General features: G+C 35.8%; 1 protein-coding gene across 12 annotated transcripts; it reads right to left on the bottom strand.

Moving 5' to 3' along the window:
* Positions 1 to 986: 986 nt before the first annotated feature.
* LOC132617066 (uncharacterized) lies at positions 987 to 21591 on the bottom strand. Of its 12 annotated transcripts, none has more exons than XM_060331945.1 (16): positions 21130 to 21311; positions 20431 to 20601; positions 19180 to 19631; positions 17367 to 17552; positions 14156 to 14263; positions 12859 to 13062; positions 10914 to 12784; positions 9690 to 10596; positions 6780 to 6834; positions 4420 to 4543; positions 4076 to 4334; positions 3427 to 3519; positions 2668 to 2744; positions 1633 to 2450; positions 1477 to 1556; positions 987 to 1188 (listed from the first exon to the last, which is right to left on the bottom strand). In XM_060331945.1, exons 2-8 carry the CDS (start codon positions 20504 to 20506, stop codon positions 10029 to 10031), a joined length of 3465 nt encoding a protein of 1154 aa, XP_060187928.1. In that variant the 5' UTR covers positions 20507 to 20601; positions 21130 to 21311; the 3' UTR covers positions 987 to 1188; positions 1477 to 1556; positions 1633 to 2450; positions 2668 to 2744; positions 3427 to 3519; positions 4076 to 4334; positions 4420 to 4543; positions 6780 to 6834; positions 9690 to 10028. The 12 variants fall into 12 exon arrangements, with proteins under 12 accessions (XP_060187928.1, XP_060187933.1, XP_060187926.1 ...); XM_060331950.1 differs by having other exon boundaries at positions 2668 to 2725; XM_060331943.1 differs by lacking the exon at positions 1633 to 2450.
* Between the last annotated feature and the right edge of the window lie 2292 nt (positions 21592 to 23883).

Raw genomic sequence — 23883 nt, 5'->3', positions numbered from 1 at the left:
ATAAGGGACAAATGGGAAATTTGGAATAACTTAAATGAAATTAGAATATATAGAATGGTTAGAAACCTTATAAAGGTCGCGTAGGCTAAGACGGACCAGATTGGTGAAAAGGAAGAAAGAACAACGCAGCTCTGGAATCAGAGTAAGTTTGAATAAGCGTTTGGAAATGTTTTGTAAAAGAAATGGCAGTAATGAATATGTATGCATAGGACATTCCATTTACGACTATATCGATCGGTAGGCGGACCCTAACAACCAGTGTTGTAATGTACGGAAGACAAGGAGATCAAATGCCGGAAAAAGTGAAAAAGTAAGAGATTAACTGAACTCGAATCATGAGTTGTCATGAGTATAGTTGGACTGCGAGGGATTAGCAATGGCAAAGCAATATTATGTATATACGTTTTGGATACTAATAAACTGGCCCTGGAAAGGAACATAACCGTTATGCTCGTTAGTAATAAAGTTGTGATTGGATAAACACCTAGAATGTAAAAGTAAAAAGGAGAGCTCAATTTGAGATATAGTAGGCTTTATTAAATTGTTCGTAAGATTGGCAAGCCGCTCATGAGTCGGGGATATCGCCGAATTGGAAGCGGTACATCCATTTTTCTACGTGCCTGTGCTTCACGAATGTGTTGGTGACCCTTCTCAAGTGTTTATATAAATGACATCTAAGGGACAGGGAAGCTTCCATATAAGGAATAGTCTGCATCCATGACGGATGGTCAGGTGATGAAGTTATATGCGAAAGACGTGATTCCGGTTACAGTATTACGGTTAAACAGTAATAAAGAGGACACGATCTGGGAAGCCGAAGGTAGAGTAGAGTTGCTAATATTTGTGAAAAGTCCAAAGAGCCCTCAGTGTTGAATTAATATTTCCAATAAACAGACATGTCAAACAGTATCTTATCTCACTCTTCTATTATAACTAGATGGTTTGTGCCCATGCCGTTAGTTACTACTGAGATGCAAATAGAGAGATGATTAAACTAAATATTAACATGACATGCGTAATAGTATATTACATTCATTTGTGGAACAAAGTTACAGGAGTAGTTTGCAGGAAATGAAAAACAAAGACAGTTTGTGGAACAAAATTACATAGGTAGCTTGGTAGGTGCTCCAACATTTGTATGAGATTGGATTGGAATTTGGATTCTGACAATTGGAACATAATTATGACCTGGGAAGAAATTGAAGGAATAAACTTAGATAATCCAGTAGATAGTAAAGTAATACTGTAAACATAAAGAAAACACAAAAAATAGAACCAATGTTGATAGAGAAGTAAATTAAAATCAGCTAAGAACTTGGGAGAAAAATTGAGATTTTAGGTTAATTCTTTTGAACTGTAAAACTCAGTTATTCCTTAATCCCTTTCTCCTCCTTCCTCTGCTCTAAAAAATTGAAAAGGAGGGAAAATGTTACTCTATTAGTGTAAGGGATCTAATATTTCTCCTTTCTTTCTTACCACAAAATACTGTGTGCATACTGGGCATTCATGTGGCTTGCTCTTCTCTAGCCAGAATCAAACAACATCATGCTTATCTTCTGTTAAATTAGAAAATAACTTAGAAGAAATCTGTAACAGAGAGATTTTGTATCTGAATTTGTAAGACACACTTACTGCCTTCACCTCCTGCACATCCTACAATTCTTTTGTCATAGTAGAGCATTTAATAACAGCTCGTGCATATATATATATATATATATATATATATATATATATATATATATATATATATATATATGCTTCCTACATTTAAAACATATTCAAATATTTGATTATGTTCCCACACATCTAATTGGAAAGATAACTTATAATTTTAGTAGCTATGAATGTAAACAATCTCTTCATACATAATCCTTTATTTTTCATTGATAAATAATTCTTTATTCTGAATCATAGCAGGTGGAGGAATAATTTTTTTTTTTTTTTGGTAAAGTAATAAAATTCATTAGTAAAACATCAAGGAGATGCAAGGTTACAGATGGGAAAAGCTGACAAACTTGGCCAAAACCTGTAGAACAATCTAAAGATATTAGTGGTTGGAGGAGCAGATTCTACAGGAGGTGCTGGAATAGAAATTAGTGGTTGTGGCGGTGAAGGTGATGCTATAGGAAGGGGGCATTGTTGTATTTGTTGGAGGCAGTGGTGGTGATGCTATAGGAGCAGCAGATTGTGGACATGCAACAACTAAACAAAATTTACACCATTGACTGTGTAGTATCAAAATAAGCATCCAAGAACTCTATTACTTGCTTTAATGTGCTGCGAAAATTGCTTCCTCTTATTCTACAATTTACATCCACAAGATCATCAACAATTCACCTCCACCAATTAGACTTCCACCAGAAGTCTTAATTTTTACGCACTTTGGTTCCGTCTCAATTTCTCTTTCACATTCACCTTCTAGTCTCTGATTTCTATCACTGGACCATTTTCTGCACACAAAGAATTTTCTTGATGGTGGCTTGTTGTTTTACTTTATTATTTCACTATTATGAAGTAGGGGTAATTTGGTTTCTTATGTAGATTTTTTGGGTGTATTATTGAATTATTGCTTATTTGGTGGACTACCATGGACAGAGTGGAATGGATACATAGGATTGATATAGTTGATCTTAGGTAATTTGGGATGAAGAGTAGTTGATTCGTTACCTCAGCGTAATCTTCTCGTGGGATGGGACCATATTTAAAGACCAATCTGGTTGCAAAACTGTCATAACCGAGGAAGACTGCGAAATTAGGAAAAAGATTATGATCATTTTGTCAAAAAAAAAAAAAAAAAAAGCAAGCAAGTTGGTTCACAGTACTTAAGAGTTTGGTTTTATGTCTAAAGTACTCAGCTACAAATTTCAAACAGTTAGTGAAACAAATAACAAGAAGCAACCACCAAAAACTAACAAACTTTACACCATTCACTCTATAGTATCAAAATTTGCATACATTAGTGATGTGTCACAGTGTCAACAGTCCAAGAACTCTACTACTTGCTGTATAATTGATGTTCCATAGTAAGATCCCTAATATGTAGCAAAAACTACTACGTTTACTCTACAATTTGCATCCACAACAATTTACCTCCATAACACTTACAGCAATTACACTGCACTGCCTAAAGATTCAGAAAACAAAAACAAGATTCAATCTTTTTACCTCCATAAAACTTATAGCAATTAACTCCACTGCCTAAAGATTCAGAAAACAAAAACAAGATTCAATCTTTTTTCCAAAATCACTCAAAAATATGTTGGTAATCAAACAACTTCTCACAAACGCAGTGTATGTTGCTAAAATTGACTTTATGTTTTAGCAGGCCAAAAAAAAGGTAGACCTGTAGCTAACAGATTACTTTACAAACAGATATGATGCTAGAACCTCAAAATTGCGGAAGAAAGCAACATAGCAGATACTGACCTTTATTCCATGACTATAGAAGTCACTGGAAATCTACGTACAAGCCAAAAATTGAGCACGTTATAGTAAACACTTGATTTTCCTGCAAAACAACTGTTGATATGTATTTAAAAAATGTTAGTGAGTTGTTGTTGTTGGGAAGAAGGAAAAAATAAGCAATCAGCTAAATATAAAGGATGACCAATGTCATTGTCTAGATGCTGAGTATAAATTGTTAAGGGAAATAAATGAAAAACTAAATTTCCTAAAGATTACCAACTAAAGATCGCAACTTTGAACCAAAATACTTGAGATGAAGTAGATCAAACATCTAAGTGATAAATGATAAGAATTTTCGTTGTAATTACCTTTGTTCCATAAAAGGCAAAAGTGGTTGCAAAAGGAGTTGGTTAACCTATGTATATATGTATATATGTATATATATATATGTATGTATATATGTACATCTATATATGTATGTATATACGTATATCTATATATGTATATATGTATACGTATATGTATACGTATATACGTATACATATATAGATGTACGTATATGTACGTATATACATATATATATGTATATAGACATATATATATATACATATATATTCCTTTTCCACTGGAGTTGCTAGCTCCAGTTTCTGTTTCATCTTCACTGATTCACCTTGTTCGGTTGGCAGCTTTGTTTTTGTATCATGGGAAGATACATATTCTTTTTTCCTTTTATTGCTTTCGCTGATATTTATTGAGGTTGTGGCTGGTGCTGGGAGAGAATGAATAATGCTTTCCTTTTCAACACAAGACTGGATATACAATTTTGAAGATGATGTGGATGAAGCATGGCCAAACGGTTTCTTTACTTGAATTCTGAACAGCTTCTGGCCAAATTTGCTTTGGAAATCTTCCACTGGCAGGTTCTCATTCTATGGAAAAAATATATTCATTTAATATTTTGAAAGTTTATTTAGGAGGTGATTATGTATAAGTTGTTTTTTAAAAAATTTGTACCTCAGCTGAAACTCTTTCGTAAATCTCTGCTGCAGTAAGAGATAATAGTTTTTCTCCTTCTTTGTCCATAATCATCCGAGTTGCTGAGCCAGAGGTATCTTCGAGATTGACATCAAATCGACACCTATAGTATCATATGTATAAAATTTTATTATACACCAAGAGCATCATCAATTGCTATGCAGCCCGCATTTATGAAAGTTGTATCTGAAAAATTCAAGATTATGACAGATAGAGAGAAAGGGCAAGATTTAGCCAAAATTTCATTTTTTCAACACAAAGTGCATCATTATTTCCGAGGAAGAGCAATTCAAATCAGATAAAAAATATCTATAAAACACAGGTGAAAACAGTTTAAACTGTTGACTTCAAATATGTGCTTGCCATTTTCGACAACAATATGAATCCTCCCCATCTCATGTCTATGATCTATTAGACAACTACGTCACTTTTTATGGGAACAGTGGCAAAAAGAATGGATGCTGATATCTATTAGATTTTCGCTTGTAACAAAAACTGGAAAGCCTAATAAGAACATGAAAAAGATCTAAACATGTTTATGCATAAAACAGCATATGTAATTTTCTTTTGTCAATATTTTCGATTATAGGTTGAGCTTAGGACTCATAATTAAGTTACTTCTTTATTTTGAAAAACAAATTCAGGTATTCTAACAATTTTTAAAGCGTCTCTTTCACCCTGCCTTAGAAGATCCCTAGGACCTGCCAATACTTCAAGCCTAAACAAATCTTGATTGAACAACAAAAAGTCCAATCTTTGTGTTTTCACTTTTATAAATTCATCTACAGAATATTGTTGGAATAACCTTCCAGAATGTAAAGTTCCATTATCTTCATCGTCTCTAATCTGAAGTTTATAGCAGTAATATTCACGACATGACAAATTGTTTTTCTCACGTCTCTCTTTCTGCAAGATTTCCTCTTCGACGTTAAGAAGCCCATCAATTGAGCACCAGTTAGAGACACAAGGAAGTTGCTCTTGATTGTGGGAAGAACGATTCCTGGAAGAGCTACATTTTTCTACAGTTTTTGGATGCCACAGTGCCACCCATTTTCTCCGTAGGGAAACAATAAAGGATATTGTAATGGGTCATAACAACCATAATGATAGCGTACCAACTGGCTACTATTGGTAGGAATGCCCGCTAAAAATTTCAGAAACATAGAGTATGGATTAACTTTTAGAATGTCTTATCAACTTTGCAATAACCGATCTGTTTAGATTTTCTGAAAAGGCCATTTTATTAACTATATCATCCTCATTGTCATAAAAATAAAGCTGTAGGTTTCTTGCTTCATTATTGGAGGGAATGAGGTTGTTTATAAAATGGTACATTTGTCCTTGAACTTTAAAGGTATAGATACCTTGAGTTCTGGTTGCTAATTCCTTATTCTAGTTTACTCCTAGTGAAGTAAATGCAAACATGTTATTATATGTTCTTATATAAGTACGGAAATGATTGGATTCATCAGTGACACCTAAGTAAACTCTCTTTAACTCAAAAGGCAACTGGTGCGAAACTAATTTCACTGAGCCTTTACTACAACAGAAGCTAAGAGGTTCATATTGAAATCTCCTGGCTTTACAAAATTTGCAGTTTGGAACTTTCTTTAAAATGGAAGGACTACAAGGTAGTTCTTTGATATTCCAACAACCCACCGGTGTTGACCTGTGTCCTGCAGAATCCTAGTCTAGTTTAGTAAGAGTCAAACCTAGGAAAATGAGATAAGTAATGTAATAGTATGATTAAAATAAGACCTCTGAAGTGAAAGCTAGAATGGTCATTACATGTTCCGAATGTCGATCCTGCAAGAATTAACATGTTAACTATAGCGAATAACTATCTAGCTATACTTTTAAATCCTAAAAGTTAATTTATGCTAACCTATTTCATACACACTGGCACATTGAGTTGGCTGTTCCTTGTCAGGAGGAGCAGAAAGTCCGTCTCTAATGAAGGTAGTAGTCGGCAATGGAATCAAGTTTGGAGGTTCAGGGGAAGAAATCAATCTGCATGGAATGGCTAGTAGAAGAATTTTCAGAAAGACGATGACTTCTTGCAGAATAGGTTGAGCGACGGTGTTCCAGAAGAGCTTCCTTTCGTTCAGCTGGCATTTCTCGGTAAGCGATACGACGTCTAAGGTTTCTTTCACTATTTTTGTCAGACATCTGATGTCAAGTGTTTAATAGAGTTCTTTTGTTAAAATTGGAATTTTTGCAATCCTAATGTTTAATTTGATCTTAAAGCACAAACGTCAATTTACCATAACATAGAATAAAAAGAACAAACATTGTGCATTATAACTAAACATATAGGACAGAAAAAATCGAGAAGTTACCCCTATCAGTTATTTTCTTGCTTTTTTTGCTTGAGGAAATTTGAGTTTGAAAATCCTGCGAAAGCCAAAATGGCTGACCATTATATTGCAGTCAAATAAACAAATAACCAGTACTGTTATATATTAAAACTCCGCAATTTACCATCTCCATTCCCAAGAAAGAAATCATAACCTCATTAACAAAAATAACCAAAATTCTTCAACATAAAGCTCTGAACTAATGGAAAAGGGAAAAAAAAAAAAGAGTGAATGGTGTGGTTATGGGAGTGGCACTGAGGCACTACAAATAATGTTGTACAAAGAAGCACCTATGGATATAAGGGATATGTGGCACATTCAATTATTGTCTTCTTCAAATTTATTTTTGTCTAATACAAATAATATGAATAAATTTTTAAAAAGTTTTTACAGTAGAACTTTGTTTCTAGATCTATGAAAAACACTGTGAAGTGTTTATGTTAGTACACATTACAGCGATGCTTCCCTTTTTAGTGTTTTGATATTGAATTTCATTATCAATCTGATTTACAACATTTGGTGGGCAAGAAATGAAGTTGTGTGACAAATGAAACTAGTACCAAGCATGGTCTGTGCAAGTATCCATCACGAGCTGTATATAAGATAGACGAGCAAGCAGAGGAGGAAGGAATGCAAAAGAGGTAGACAGTGGATAGATAATTTGTATCAACATGCATAGCTTAGGGTATACTTATTTGTTTACATATGGTCTAAGACATAGGAATGCCTCAGTCTTATCAAGTGATTGTTCTAATGAATATGCCCACAGTTAATGTAATCAAGTGATTGTTCTAATGAATATGCCCATAGTTGAAAACTAATACTACTTCCATTATTTATGACTTCCTGCTATTGAAAAACTCTACTTTTACAATTTCCCTCTACAAGGAGAAAAACTAATATAAATTAAATCTAGTTTAAATTCTTCTAACTGTGATTTGGTATGTTGACATCTAAACACTTCAATTTCTTTTTGCAAGAGGTCATGTTTAGTGGATGCATAATAAAATGATTGTCTCACAAGTCTGCAAACATGTAATTGAAAATTTTAGAAGGCAAGTATTTGGAAACAAAAATTAGAACAATCGTATACTCCTTATTCCACTTTCCAAGGATTTTCATGGAGAAACTAATAAGTAAAATTTAATTTTCAGATTTATATTCATTAGCCTTTATTGTTTGGGGTTCTATTAACATGGCATGTTCTCTGAGAATGTCTTCAACCACTGCTTTTGGAACTATAACATGAGAGAGGAGAAGAAGAGGGGGGGGGGGGGGGGGGGGGGGGGGTTAACACTATCCAAATAAGAGATGATAATCACTTGACAAAACGTCTATCCAAGTAACACATCAGGTGTCAGCCTATAGATAATAAACTAAATGAGTGCAAATGATATAGCACACTAAGAACAAATGCTCAATATGATAGCATGGGAGAAACCTCTCAATGAAAGAAAAGTGAGGGATTCTCGAAGAAGTATTAACAGAATAGACAACTTTTTCAACTTTTGGTTTGAAAAATCAGTTGGGAAGAAATGATATCAAAGCCAAGTGAATCACTGGTTTTTCTTTTTTGTTTTTTACAAACGATTTTTTTTAGAGTGCTTACCACTTGAGCAACCCCTTCTTGTCATCAAGTGAATTAATGGTATTTAGATGTAGAATATAGTAACAGAGAGGCGTTAAAAAGCGCCACCTCTTACTATAGAACAATTTAATATAGAGAAGAAAGTTGAAATGTTTAACAAAAGTACATTACTATGCGAAGGAGCGTAAGAAACCAAAATAAGTTAAATCTTATACCATTCCATTACAAAGGAAGTACCATAATAGAGCTACTGAACCAAAAACTGAAAAGACATTTTCAGTCCATTCATAAATTTGAATAAATTTCGGTAGGAATACACCTATTTTCAGTTTTTTTCAATATAAATTTTTCTAACTCAGTAATCAAGGTGGACGATTGAGGTGGTAATATGATTTTGTTCAGAAAGATGCATCAAGGTCAACAAAAAGAGCACAGAAAATCAGCTTGTCGCATAAGCCAAATAAATGTCCAAGTAATCTAGTTATTATGATTATAGTTGGCAAAATCGTGCATGACTTTGTAAGAACAAATGAACGATGCAAACAACTCGTAATGATTACTATGTGATCCCAATGCTTAAATACCTTTAGCTTCAAATCATCCCCCTCTCAACTGAAAATTGGCACTCCATTGTTCTCTCCTTTTTGTATTATAAATCTCACCTTTACAACTCATAATCCTCATAAGAACCTCCAACATTAAATCATAAAAATAATATATTTAATCACATATATACAATAAACAAAAGTAAATGATGAATATAACAATAATGAGACCACATTACCTTGCTGAATAAACTAAGCCAACAATAGTAGAAACGATCTCGAAAAAATCGGAGGTCAAAGTCAAGTGTTTCAAATGCGGTAAATTTAGTCCCACCACTTATTTCAAGCCATACGATCACATGAAACACATAAAGCAACTCAACAAAAAATTAGGACAGATTAAATCCGAAAGTAAAGTTTCAAACACAGGTATGCTGAGAAAATACTGATAAGGAAAATTTTATAATTTTTGTTTTCATAAATTCCCTTATTTCTCTAATTTTTTGAATGATCTAAGTGTTTCGATCTTGCTAAAAAAAGCCACCACCATAAATTAAGCAAATAAAGAAAAAGAGGAAGAACAAAAGAACCCACATGAAAATCGGATGAAGCAGCACACAATAGCTCAGAAGTACAATGGAAAAGAAGCCGAAAGACATTGATGAGAGAGTTCAGGAAAATACTGACAACAACAATGAATTTAAGCCATAAAATTGGTAAATTAGAAGAAAATTAGGATAAAAATGAAGATAAACTTACCAAAATGCAACACCCAGATGAGAAAGCAAAGATCCGCCCTTGAAAATCTAGAACAGAAGAGAAAAGAATTGATTCTTCTAGAACTACCAATCGAGCAAGAGAAATAGTACGGAAAAGAAGCACACCTGAAAGGAGAACGTTCTAGCTGCGTGGAGAATTTGTGAGAAAATACGGAGCTATAAAGGTAAAATTAAAGAGATAAATTTTGTACAAGGTGAGTTTACCGAACTACCCTTGGTCGTTCATGGGACTCATGCTTATTGTATAGTTAAATAAATAAACTACCAATAAATATATCTATTAACAACTTCTTTCTGGCTCTAACTAAAGAACTGCAGTCTATGGCACTCTAACAACAGGACCAATATTAGAAGATTCATGTACGGTGAAGAACTGATCAGTGTTCAGGGGCATAAGGCTCCAGTAAGTTCCATTATTGTCTATACAACAGCTGTGCCATTTGATTTGGTAAGAACCCACAGGAAATGCTGAAACATCTAGCAAGCAGGCTGCAAATCCTTGCCCTTTCTCATTAGGATCAAAAAATACAACTTTATCCACGGCATAAATCCCTTCAGCACTTTCCATAGCATGTAATCCACCCCTCTTGGTAGAACCTGTTGTAAAGTGCAATAGCTTGTCATTAAGGTCTACCATGTGATCACTTTTCCAAGCTTGACAGCTGGACTCTGGTACTTTCTTATCCCCGTTTGCACTAAATACTTGGAAGGATGTTCGTGAGTGAAGGATGCAGTACAATTTTGACACCTGAGACAGCTGGTCTGGAGATATATTTCTTAGTTGAATGCACAGAGTTAGAGGGATCTCAAAGCCTGACAAGACAGATATATCATCCATCCTTTTACCATCTTCATTTGTTATGAAAAGCTCAGCAGAAATGGGGGACCTGCCATTTCATAGATCAATATCAGATTGGTATTATCTGATCTCAAAATTAAACAATGTCAACACTAGAATCATTATATTTTGAATCAAACAGCTCTCAGAAGTTGTTTTCACTCAAATCCACTATTATTTCAAATGATCTGTTGCTATGTATTCCCATCCCACCGGAAACGATTTTATAAAAATGGACAATGGCATCTAAGCATGAGTAGGCTACCATATATAAAACAGACAAACAGCACTAGAATATCTCAATAAATTCAAGAATAGCTCCAAATCTTCTTATGATTGAAAAATCACGCAAGAAACTTCAGTTACCTGAATTGGAAAAAGTGTTTCGGAGTCCGGAAAGGGATCTGTATCCAGGAGGAAATAATGTTGAACAGCAACTGCAGAGCATCATGAGGAGCTCGGGATATACCAGTATTGTCATGTACGGTACTTGCTTGCAAACTAAGAAATCTCTGAACGGAATATCTACAAAGCTTAGAAACATCTCTTGCTTCAACACGAGTAGTAGATAATTCATTTTGGAATTCTTGCACTGAGCAACTCCTAGAGCTTCGACGGAAATTCAAAAGCTGCCGCAAATTTTTGCTAGTTTCTAAGTCTATATACCCCAGTCTCCTTAATAAGTCATGAACCAGCAGAGTACGAAATTGCTCCTCTGAGGTTTCAAGACCATATATACTACAGTCTTGTTTAGCATTGGAACTGGCAAAACAAAATGCTAATCCGGTACTGAAGGCTAAGAGCGAACAACTTAATCCAAGGTCAGAAACTATCTTCATAATTTTTCTGTCCATGCCAATGCATGATGTTGCTAAGAGATCAAATTCCTTTACTAGCCTCATGAACTGGGAAGAAGCGTGGGCAAGCAATTGCAACAAAGAGCTGAGCCCTTGCGAAGATTCCAAGTGCTGAAACAAAATCTTTTCCTCTATTTGTTTAGTACTTGTGGTGGCTTCTTGTGAAAACGAATTCATGCTCAATAATTTAAGTACATCTGCTACAGTTTTAACAACCTTTGATCTTAAAGTAATAAACCATCTCTGGAAACTATAAGTAAGACCAGAAACAGAGGCATCAAAAGCTTTCTCTAAAGAACAAAGCTTGTTGCAGGCCCCGACAACATTTTCAATGTGATTAACTGTCGTAATTTTCCCAGCAGTATTTCCAGAAAGAGTAATCCCAAGCAACTGGACTTGCCTTTCCAGTTCTGAAAGATGGGCTATGGATTTCAACCAAGAACAACAGATATCAGATTGAACCATAGGTATCAATTCCCTAAATATGTAGGCAGCTACCAACCATGCACCACGACATGCAGCATATTTTCCAAGCTTATAAGACGACCAATAATCTTTTTTATACAGAATTTCCTTCACACAATCAATAATAAGAATTTCATGCTGGGAAAGGGAACCATCATGTGAGAAAGAACTACAACGAGATAGGCGGAAATTCCTATTAGCAACCATATCTTCCCCTATCTCCAGCCACATACACTGATATGCAGCATGGAAGTGCAATAAGAGGTGATATATTAGGCGGATATAAGTAGGAAGTAAGCTGCACTGGTGCACGTGCTCAACCAGGTGCTCCATTCTGTTAAAGACTTGGGTGGCACCAGCAGTGGAAACATCCAGCACTTCAAAGCAAGTTATCAGAAGTTGGGATACATAAACCAAAACTCTGGATGCAATTAATGTATGGTTCTCTCTGTCAAGCTCTGTTATATGGTGATCTTCTGAGCTTGAATGTGTCATGCCGATGAATTCATTGAGCATGCTGACCACATGTTCAATAACTATGCAGCTCTTATCCAGTACAATACCAGAGAGATCTCGATGTCCTTCAACCAGATAAACTAAAATAAGGAGTAAACTCTTTATCTCCTGCTCCACCTCCGTGTCTGGATGAGGATTCTCTAGCACTAACTTTATTAGTTGGGAGACGCGACCGACTGTGAAAGTAATCATGTTAAATGCAACAATTGAACTAATTCCATCTGCTGCATCTTTCAGTGTTCCCAAAAGTTTGTCAAAAATACTAGCTAATACATGAACAGCGAAAACCCTCTCTGAGATAATTGGGGATAGTATTCTGAACTCGACAATTTGTATGAACTTGGAGAAAATAGTGAGGATCTCTGTGCATGGAATTGTATCTAGGTTGGGCGGCAATATCTGCGAAGTGAGAGAATGTAAACAGTATTACTATGATGCCAATACCATAAATTTGACAGATGAAGAGGAAATACCTTGCAAAAAGCTCTTAGGGCTTCAAAATGCAAAGCTGGTGGAAAATCAGACTGATTTATAAGACCAAGCAACTTTAGAGTCATATTTGAACTGGCAGGGAACTGATACATTCCTTTGCCTAAAATGAAACAGAGACATTTTAATGCCATAGCTTGCAGGCTCAAACCTCTTTCCTTATTCATAAATGAGAGAAGCAATTCCATCTGTAACAAAAATCCAAAGATAGATATGCAAAAAATCAGGTTGAAATACAATAGATGTTCTTGAGAACATAGTTAAGCAAATAAAAGTGTGTCCACTCTATGAAAAGATCCTGAGTTCGAGTCTCACCGCCAACCCTTTATAAAAACGGATTTCCACGTGCTTGGCTCAGCCAAAAGAATCAAGCCCACACGTGAAGGGGCATGATGATAATATAATTAAGCAAAATAAAAGTGTGCTCTTTCTAACCTATTTTGATCGGACCCTTAAAATATTGTCTTGACAGGGGTTTGTCGGATTTTCTCCAAATAGTGCACTTTTTGAGAATCCGACAGGGGGCGACATTTTTGGAGAGATCAAACAACATAGTTTCTAACAGCTTAAGCTTTTAGATGAGATGGCTACACGCTTAAACAGATGTCCCTTTCGCTAGTATATAATCTATGATTCACGGCTCAGTCATGACTAAAAATCGCATGGCCTTTCCTATTAAATCAATCCTAAGCTAGTTGGTGTAAGTTAATATGGATCTTATATGTGTTGTGCCTTATTCGGGTTTTCATTCTAGTATAGGTAAAGAATTGATCTTTTAAATCAAATTAGGGGTTCTATAAAGCTAGAGATTTTCTATATTCCACTTATACTTACACTTGCAGACTCTTCTCTACAACCACCTCCATGCATACAATGATGTATTTGGAGGTTTACATAGGAGATGGCAAAACCATCTTAGACAATCTTCTCTCGTTTCCTGTTATATCTTGATTTTATCATTAAACATAGCTTATGTCGTGTTTATAATTTTAATTCCCAACACACCAGCTACTCACGCCATTTACCAACATATCCATCATTCGGTCTCAAGTGTCTTTTCAAAAAGTTAACTGGGAATCCGTTTTCTTAATTTTCCTTTATTACTGTTGTAGTTCTTTATCTTCCCCTTTTAAGTGGATGATCTTGGGAACAAAACTTAACTTCCATTACTTTTAAAAAAAAAAAAAAATCCTTCTCATTGTTGTAGTTCTCTGCCTTTTCTGTGTACGATGTTGTCATTAGAGACGATGAAAATCAAACAAAATCAGTAAAATTACATACCTGTATAGGAATTAGAGATGTCCATTTAAAAGCAATTTTGGAAAGTGAAACTAGCATCACCATAGAGAAGTCTTCCTCTGGAGATTCTCTGATAAGCTTCATGCCAGTCTGCAATATCAGAAACATCCACTTCAGTGCTGCAATAGAAATCTGAATCACTTTTTCAAGTACACAAATGGTTAGACGATACAGTTCTGCCTGGTATCGTTGAAAACCAATTTAAATGAAACTGTAGGTTGTAAAAGAAACTAAAGAAATAGTCACAATTAGTTAAGAGATGATAAATTGCATTTCATACATGAAAAAAAAAATACATGCATTTCCCATGCATAATGTTGTGATAGCCAATTCGAGTTTTCCAAAGAAGGAAGAGCACTTGGTAACCTTCCGTAGTTCGGCGGCTAAGACTCAGATAGATTTTTTACTTCTTAGGAAGGATGATAAAGGTTTGTGCAAAGATTGTAAGGTCATTCCGAGGGACAACCTTACAACCCGACATAAGCTCTTGGTGATGGATTTAGGGATCAAGATGACGAGGAAGAAGAGGGTCGGGGATGATCGACCTAGGATCAGATGGGGGAGTTTGACCACGGCTAGTGCCCTGGAGATGGAAGAGAAATTGAAGGATATGGAGACCTGGGATAGTAGTGGGGATGCGACCAGTATGTGGGATAGGACGGCTAGTTGTATTAGGGTTGTAGCAAGGGAAGTGTTGGGAGTCTCGACAGGTAGTCGTGGTCGGCATCGAGGGGACTGGTGGTGGAATGGAGAAGTGCAAGGGAAGGTGGAAGCAAAGAAGATGGCGTATGCGAAGCTGATAGAAAGCAAGGATGAGGTGGAGATGTGGACGAATAGGGAACTTTATAAGATAGCGAGGAAGGAGGCGAAGTCGGCGGTTTCGACGGCAAAAACGGCAGCTTTTGAACGCCTCTATGCTGAACTAGAAGAGAAAGGTGGGGATAGGAAATTGTTCAGGCTAGCCAGGGTGCGGGAGAGAAGGGCGCGCGATGTGGATCAAGTGAAGTGCATTAAAGATGAGCATGGAAAAGTATTGGTAGAGGAGACTCTCATTAAACAGAGATGGCAGTCATATTTTCACAAACTCTTGAATGAAGAAGGGGAGAGAGACATCGTGTTGGGAGATTTGGAGCATACAGGGAGGCGTCACGATTTTGGGTATTGCAGGAGTATTAAGGTCGAGGAGGTTAAGGGTGCTGTCCGTAGGATGCGCAGGGGAAGAGCGACCGGACCTGACGAGATCCCTGGGGAATTTTGGAAGAGCGCGAGCTCGGCAGGTTTGGAGTGGCTGACTAGGTTGTTTAATGTCATCTTTAAGACGGCAACGATGCCCGAAGAATGGAGGTCGAGCGTAATGATCCCTCTATACAAAAACAAGGGGGATGTCCAGAGTTGCGAAAACTATAGAGGTATCAAGCTACTAAGCCATACTATGAAAGTGTGGGAAAGAGTGGTGGAGATGAGGGTGAGGAGAGGCGTGTCTATTTCAGAGAACCAATTCGGATTTATGCCGGGACGCTCAACTACAGAAGTCATTCATCTTGTGAGGAGACTGGTGGAGCAGTATAGGGAGAGGAAGAGGGACTTGCATATGGTATTCATCGACCTAGAAAAGGCTTACGATAAAGTTCCAAGAGAAATCCTATGGAGATGTTTGGAGGCTAAAGGTGTACCTGTAGCATACATTAGGGTGATCAAGGACATGTATGAGAAAGCCAAAACTAGAGTAAGGACAGTAGGAGGGGACTCAGAGCACTTTCCAGTTGTGATGGGGTTGCATCAAGGATCAGCTCTTAGTCCGTTTTTATTTGCCTTGGTGATGGATAGATTGACGCGACAAATTGAAGGTGAGGTGCCATGGTGTATGCTTTTCGCGGACGACATAGTCCTGATCGATGAGACTCGTAGCGGAGTTAACGCTAAGCTGGAGGATTGGAGACATACCTTGGAGTCTAAAGGATTTAAGCTGAGTAGGACCAAGACAGAGTACTTAGAGTGTAAGTTCAGTGAGACACCCCAGGAGGTTGGCGTGGAAGTTAGGCTTGGTGCTCAGGCCATCCAAAAGAAAAGTAGTTTCAAGTACCTTGGGTCTATCATGCAAGGCAGCGGGGAGATTGACGATGATGTCACACATCATATTGGGGTAGGGTGGATGAAATGAAGGCTAGCTTCAGGAGTGCTATGTGACAAGAAGGTGCCACCACAACTGAAGGGCAAGTTCTACAGAGTGGTGGTTAGACCGGCTATGTTGTATGGGGCGGAGTGTTGGCCAGTTAAGATCTCTCACGTTCAAAAGATGAAAGTTGCCGAGATGAGAATGTTGAGATGGATGTGTGGGCACACTAGGAGCGACAGGATTAGAAATGAGGCTATTCGGGATAAGGTGGGAGTGGCCTCGGTGGAAGACAAGATGCGGGAAATGCGATTGAGATGGTTTGGGCATGTGAAGAGGAGAGACATAGATGCCCCAGTGCGGAGGTGTGAGAGGTTAGCCATGGATGGTTTCAGAAGAGGTAGGGGTAGGCCAAAGAAATATTGGGGAGAGGTGATTAGACAGGACATGACGCAGTTACAGCTTACCGAGGACATGACCTTAGATAGGAAGGTGTGGAGGACCCACATTAGGGTAGAAGGCTAGTATATAAGTCTCGTTATCTTTCCTTATTAGTAGGCGCATTAGCGCATTATAATTTCTTGTGCTTTGATTTATGTTATTATTTGCTACTTTCTGTACTTTGATTACTCTATTTTATCTGTGCCGCTTTCGTGATTTGCATTTCCATATCGCTTTGAATTCCTTGATTATCCTGTTTTACTGTGTCGCTTGCATTATTTCATTGCAATATCGTTTTAAATCTTTTAACCTTATCTGACCCCCTTTTTATGCTTCTATTGAGCCGAGGGTCTCTCGGAAACAGCCATCCTACCTTGGTAGGAGTAAGGTCTGCGTACATTATACCCTCCCCAGACCCCAAGATGTGGGATTTCACTGGGTTGTTGTTGTTGTTGTTGTTGTAATGTTGTAATATCTATGAGTGTTTACATTATGGTTTCTGAATAATGTTAGTTCAAAAGCAAGCTCTTCTAGAACAGAACGAAAAGGGAAAGAAGGATAATGGGCCTGTGTAAAGTGTAATGAGAAAACCTACATGTGCTTGGTGGCAGAAACACATATTAAAGAGAAATACTGAACCTTATGAGCTTTATCCGCTAGTAAAATTGAACACCGCATTTTAGCAAAAGCATGTGCTCCTGCTAGCCTTATAGCCCTTGGTGTTTCAGATGATGTCAACAGACCTCCAAGCATCTCCAGAAATACATAAGCAAAGTCATCAGCCAATTCAGAAAAGCATCCACCTGCAAACAAAGAAGCCTTTGCCTGTAGATAGACGCAAAATGGTTGCATCAATCATTCATGCCATGAGTTAGAGGCAAATACAAACAATATGCAGTTGTTGTTACCTAATATCTGAACTAAAAACAGAAAGAATAGAAACACAAAAGAAGATGGTCAAATATTGGCGACAAATTAAAAAGCAGAAAGTTCTCTATGGACAAAGGAGACAAATGATCAGAGTAATACCCCTTTCACATCGATTAGGAATATCAGAAAGATGAGGAGGAGGGCAGTGAGGATGACAGTGAAGAAAGGACCCACAGGGAGTAGGGTCGTTAAGGAAGAGACTACTGAACACTTGATTGACTCCTTTTTCCCCTCAGAATTGATCATGTTGAAACTTCCACAGTTAGTGCAATTGCTAGAGGGAGCTTATCGTCGAGGAGCATAATTTTTCATAGGAGGCAAGATGATCATACCTTTAAGGGGCATAAAAAGCAATTCCAAACATAATTCTCTTGGAGTTTCGCGATGATCCATCCCTAATACGGTTAAAGGCATTAAATCCTAATGCTCTTTCAAGATTTAAAAATTTTAAATCTATTCATCAACTATCTTTTGTCTGTCTTCAAGTGTTTGTTAGCAATGCCAAGATTGAAGGATTTAGGAAAGAACTTGGTTTCAGCCATTGTTCTCGTGACGAAAATAGGAACTGTAGATTTTTCGGAGTTCAATTTCGACTTTCAGTTCATTGAAGATCAAAAGAACAGCATGTGAGTATTAAACTTAAACATTATGAACATTAACTCTCCAGCTTTATAACTTGCATAGTTGCATTTAACAAAGCACAGCTAGAAAGAGATTGTCTTTATGGGAGCAGGTAAGCGCCTCAACAGGAAAATTAGAAGGTCTATGACACATAGGGTAGACTTTAATTTTATATTTTCCCCAGAAGAAAACTCGAGAGGACTGCCTCACAGATCAGGAAGAAGTTCTGATAATTATATATCGACACCTAGAACCAGATTTGGGATCCGGTGCTTCCTTTCAAAGTCTACTTTTTCATGTGGAGATTTTTTGTAAAGAAGCTACATGAGGTTATATTCAGATATTTTCGCACAACATTATCTGTGTGTTCTACAAGTTCCAAATTAGAAAACCATGTAGACTGGAGAGCTTATGTATGACTTGAGAGTTAGCTGCCAAAATCCGGAAATTAGACAATTACTTGTAGACATATTTGGGGTAAAATGACAGAATAATCTCGATCATTTATACCATACAATGCTGCCCCAAAAGGTAATGCTCTTCAGCACACCTTGCTCCAGATCATCCCTATAATTGTGTGTTGGGAACTTGGGAAACTCGAAGTGCAAGCAGATTTTCCAACCAAAAATGTGTTAAAGACAGGGTGCAACATCAGATGAACCATTTTGTACTTCTATACCTTAATAACGGCTTCCCTAAACTGAATCTTAACAAGTAGTGGATATTCTGTTGTGAACATATTCTCTCATACAAGCCACCTTATGTACTTTAAAGTAGCGGGAAAAAACAGTCAGCAATTTAAGCTAATTTCTTTTTTTTCTTTTGGACAAGGTAAAGATCAGCAATTACGCTAATAATGTCAATATAACATATAGCACTCAGTAAGATGGACAGATCTTACCTCCAGAATATGCGTTGAGACCAAGCTTGAAAGTATGAGGTATCTAACATCAGCGCTATCTTTCGCAATATGAGCCCAGCAACCAAATAGAGCTAAAGCCAATGCTCTCTCTTCATCGTTTCCAGAGTCGAATACTATCTTTATTCTAGTCAAAAGTTCGGTACAGCTATCTAAATTATCCTTTGAAAGGATTCCCTCATCTTTTCTCCCCTCGCTCCTCAATCGTCTTCTCTGCTTGAGCTCGGACAAGAAAATCTTCACTATGCAAAGCTTCATTTGTTTGTCTCCTGACCTGAATGCATCCGCAAGCCTAAGAAGGACAGCATTTGCAAATAGCTTATCTTCCCCAGGAATTAAGCCGAATATTTTGTACTCAGCAGCATGAAGATTTGACTCTCTACTCCACCACTCAAGTCTTGGCCCAATATCTAGTATGGCTCTGGTAGATTTACCTAACGATCGCGGGAAAGAACAGACAAGTATCACTCAGAGACTATAATAGAGGAGTATTACAAAATGGTTTAAACCAAACAATGATTCTTCACAACATATAAGATACATTAACAATCAAACTGCAATCCTCATTGAAAAAGAAATTACAAACAAAAGAAGTTCTTATAGAAAACGACTTTGAACCTGTTAGGCCAAGCTACCCAAATCAGCTTATTTTGAGAAATACTTCTTATCAAAAGTGTTTTTTCCTAAGAAGTGTTTTGGAAGAGTCGTAATTTGTCTTTGGCTAAATCATTTGAGAAGTGTTTTTGTTATTAGTTCGTGTCTGACCAGTATTTTCAGAAAAGTGCTTTTAAGTATCAAATTATGAAAAAGGAAGATAATATTACCCCCCGTATCAATTTATGTGGCACACTGCACACTTTCCTTTTAGTCTTATCCCAAAAAGAATGTCACATTTCTATATTTAAAAACTTTTACAGCCACACAATTATATAAGGGTTGTTTTGGACCACAAATTTCAAAATTCTAAATGGTGCCGCATAAATTCAAACGGAGGGAGTAATTAATTTGGTAAAGACGAACTTTTCATATGGGTAATTTGTGCCAAAAAAAATCAAAAAGCACTTTTGGAGAAGATACTTTTATCAGCCTACACTAATCAGAATCACTTATTTCTACATTAAACGGATGATGAAACACCTAAATTCTCTAAAATAAGTGTTGTTATTTTGAAAAATAAGCACTTTTACCTTTCAGGCTATTAATATGATTGATAAAATTAGAAGTATAACTGACCAGGTTTATTAGAACGGAGGCCCTTTTCAAGGTCTATGCTCCATTGCATCGCACAAGCTGATGGAGTTCTCTCCATTATTGCTTCTCTTTTATCTGACAATGAACTTGAGACGGAACAAAATTCGTCTAAACTCAATGGATATTACTGCAAAAGAAATGAGAGAGAGAAACCTGCAAAAGAAAACATTATGCCATTAGAAAGAGACCAGATTCTTTTCCTATCTCCAGATTAATTTGATAAACTAAAATAATCGTATCCATATATACTTAGCCTTCTATTTTACCTTTGATAGTACATTTTACACCTTTTTATGTCACTATAAAAATGTTCTTTTGCCTTCAAAAAAAAACAGAGGGGGGGGGGGGGGGGGGGGGGGACACTATTTAGAGCAAGGTTCTCTCATTTAGAACTTGAGAACAATTCTGAATGCCATTCAACATACTTCAAATAATTCTAATTAATTTCATTTGTTCCTTATACAATGTGCAAGGTGATAATTTTATTAATTGTCATAAACCTTCATTTACTACACAAATATAGGCTGCTGAGTCAGATTTATTAGCGAGTTTAGTTAAAATGTCAAAAAATCAGTCCAACACTTATGAAAAAAATGTAATTGTCAAGCTTAAAGTTAGAACGATAACATCACAAAAGGAATGGAAGTTTCTAGAAAGCATAAATCGGCTGGATAACCGTACCGGGAAAAGGTGAAATCGAAGATTCCAGAAGCTACGCCATTGTTAATTGACAAAACCACGGTCAAGTGTTGAATTTTGAAACCCTAGGGACGAAAATGGAATTTGAAATGACCTCTGTGATTTTTGCAAGCAGCGGGTCGGGTATAGTTGTGCCATTTTCCTCGGAAAACTTACACAAATACAAGAGTTAAATATGCAATTTTCAAAACGTACAACTACTTTTAAAAAAGTTACATTAGTACAATTTATTCTAAGTTTTTAACTTTAATATAGTGCTATTTTTCATATCCCTAAAATATACTCTCCTAATTAAGTACACAATAAAATTTAATTCTCTCACCTGAAAACTTACCTTATCAATTAAAAAGTTGCTCTAATCTTCAATTTCATGCCTCTCTCCTTCCATATCCATCTCCTCAAACTCTTGAAAATACAATTTCTCAAACTTTGCTTTTATATACATAGTCAAAGTCTTATGATTTGCACTACTTAGTATTTCGTATTTATGGTTTTTTACTTAAGCTTTTCAATTTTTTATTTTATTTCTAAGCATGTATTATCACTTTTTCACACTATTTTCGTATATGGTATATTCAAATTGGCAAGTGTAATTGAAAAGATGATAATAAAATATTTTGTGGATATAACAGTAATAATTAGTATATTAATTTTTTTTATATATACACAATATATAGTATAATAATATCATGTATATGGTATATTCAAATTGGTAAGCGTAATTGAAAAGATGGTAAAAAATATTTGTGGGTATAATAGTAGGAATTAGTATATTTAAGTTTGTATTTATATAAAGTATAATAATACCTTCTGTATATTATATATGTATGTCGTACACAATATTACAATATAACTAATAGAAGATAGAGTATGAGCCTGTTTGGATGGGCTTATGCCTATAAGCTGTTTGCAACTTATAAGCTAAAAAAAATAAGTTGGGGTAGTCTAACTTATTTTTTTTGGCTTATAAGCTGTTTTCAGCTTATAAGCTGCTTTAGATAAGCTAAGTCAAATGGGCCCAATTATTTTTTTGAGCTTATTTTAAGCACAAAATGACTTTAAGCTGGCCAGCCAAACACTCAAAAAAGCTGAAAACAACTTATAAGCTAACTTATAAGCCAATCCAAACGGGCTCTATATGAGCAAATTGTTCAATTAATGGAGTATTTTTAGTGTTAGGGATAATGTTTCCTTATTGATAGGTAGGTAAGGAGAATTTGTAGGGACATAGTACTTAAATAAAGGGAAAATATAGCCTATCAAGTTTAATTACCTTATTTATACGAAAATTACCATACCTAAAGATTTTCTCCTTTACTCATTTATAAGGTATATATTGTAGATTCTGTAAATTAGAAAATAGTTGTAGATTATATAATTTAATACTTATTTGCTAGTAATGTGTAAGTTCCCTTTTTTCCTTCCTCTTTTTTGGGACTAATAGCAATTTCGGTCTCTTATTAGCGATATATTTTAATTCTATATACGCACGTTTAACCTTTAATTACTTGAAATGTGCATTTCTGATCTCTTTACTTGAACTATTCACAACTTTCCGGAATTATAAATTGTTTCGCAGGTTAAGTGGTCATGTATTGTGTAAAGATTATACTATTATTCTGTATTTTAGGATACTATACGTCTAAAAACATTTAAAATAACAGTTAAAATATAACATACTTCCTAAATAAATGGATCAAAACGACATGTTAACTGGAGGTTAAATATGTTGAGTCATATATATATATATCACAATGATCAAAACTAGAATTTATAGTAATTGAGGGACTAAAAGTGTTATTATCCCTTTTTATCTAATTGGAAAAGCCAACAATAGTTTCGACTCTAGGGAGTGTTAGGTTAGTTTGGTATTCAATCCTAAAATTTGGCATAAATAAAGTACGGGCAGTGTTTGATTAATCAATATTAAAAGAAATTAATCCTCATAATTTATGCATGCATGATTAGCGCTATGCATGAATTGTATATGATTTTATGTATGGCTATAAAATAAAAACATGCTATTAAACAGTTAGTGTGACTAGAGACAAAACGGATTCTCAAAGCATGACTATTCACATAACAATTTCGACATTATTGCTCCTCCCATAACTTTCGTTATACTATTTTTTGGTAGGTCTCATTATATTATTATTCAATACGTAAAGAGTTCTTGCATTACCATGATTTACTCATAACTAATAGGTGACCAATATTTGATGGAGCATACATCAGATTATGACCAATATTTAATGATAGGATTCTCCTCATAGAAAATCGTTTCTTTTTTATGGGTAGAGTCTTACTCTTTACCCTGGTATACAACTTATATGCTAGGATTTGTGACATTATTTTAATAATTTCATCAAACGAAGTGATTTTGAAACTAAAATGACTACAAGGTCCTTAAGCATATGATGTATACATAACAGTCTGTAATTGTACATATTGTCACTTGGTAATAAAATCTTTACCAAAACAAAAAAAAAACAAAAAAAAAAGACTACTAGGTTGTTAAGAATTCTGTTTTAGTAGGTTTTCTTGTTTCCTTTACGTATTACTATTATTGGACTCAAACTATATTCCCTCTAGGATTTTCCCGAGTATATGTAGAGCCATGGTAAATACAGCAGAAGTCACTTTTGTTACCATGGGAAAGTGCTATCAAAACGCATGCCACTCCAATCATGGAGTAATAATTTAACCTACTAGAAAAATAGATCTTATTCCTTCTAT

This window comes from Lycium barbarum, chromosome 11 (genome assembly GCF_019175385.1).
Source record: "Lycium barbarum isolate Lr01 chromosome 11, ASM1917538v2, whole genome shotgun sequence".
NCBI lineage: Eukaryota > Viridiplantae > Streptophyta > Magnoliopsida > Solanales > Solanaceae > Lycium > Lycium barbarum.
The sequence above is the reverse complement of the archived record's forward strand: the minus strand, read 5'-3'. Positions and strand labels throughout refer to the sequence as shown.

What these genes read in the sequence shown, in the direction of transcription:
- LOC132617066 (XM_060331946.1), bottom strand. Translation starts at nt 20,506, where the DNA reads ATGGAGAGAACTCCATCAGCTTGTGCGATGCAATGGAGCATAGACCTT. An exon ending in TCTCAACGCATATTCTGGAG is followed by an intron (nt 17,553 to 19,179) that starts GTAAGATCTGTC and finishes GTCTATCTACAG; the next exon opens with GCAAAGGCTTCTTTGTTTGC. An exon ending in AAACACTTTTTCCAATTCAG is followed by an intron (nt 10,597 to 10,913) that starts GTAACTGAAGTT and finishes ATGAAATGGCAG; the next exon opens with GTCCCCCATTTCTGCTGAGC.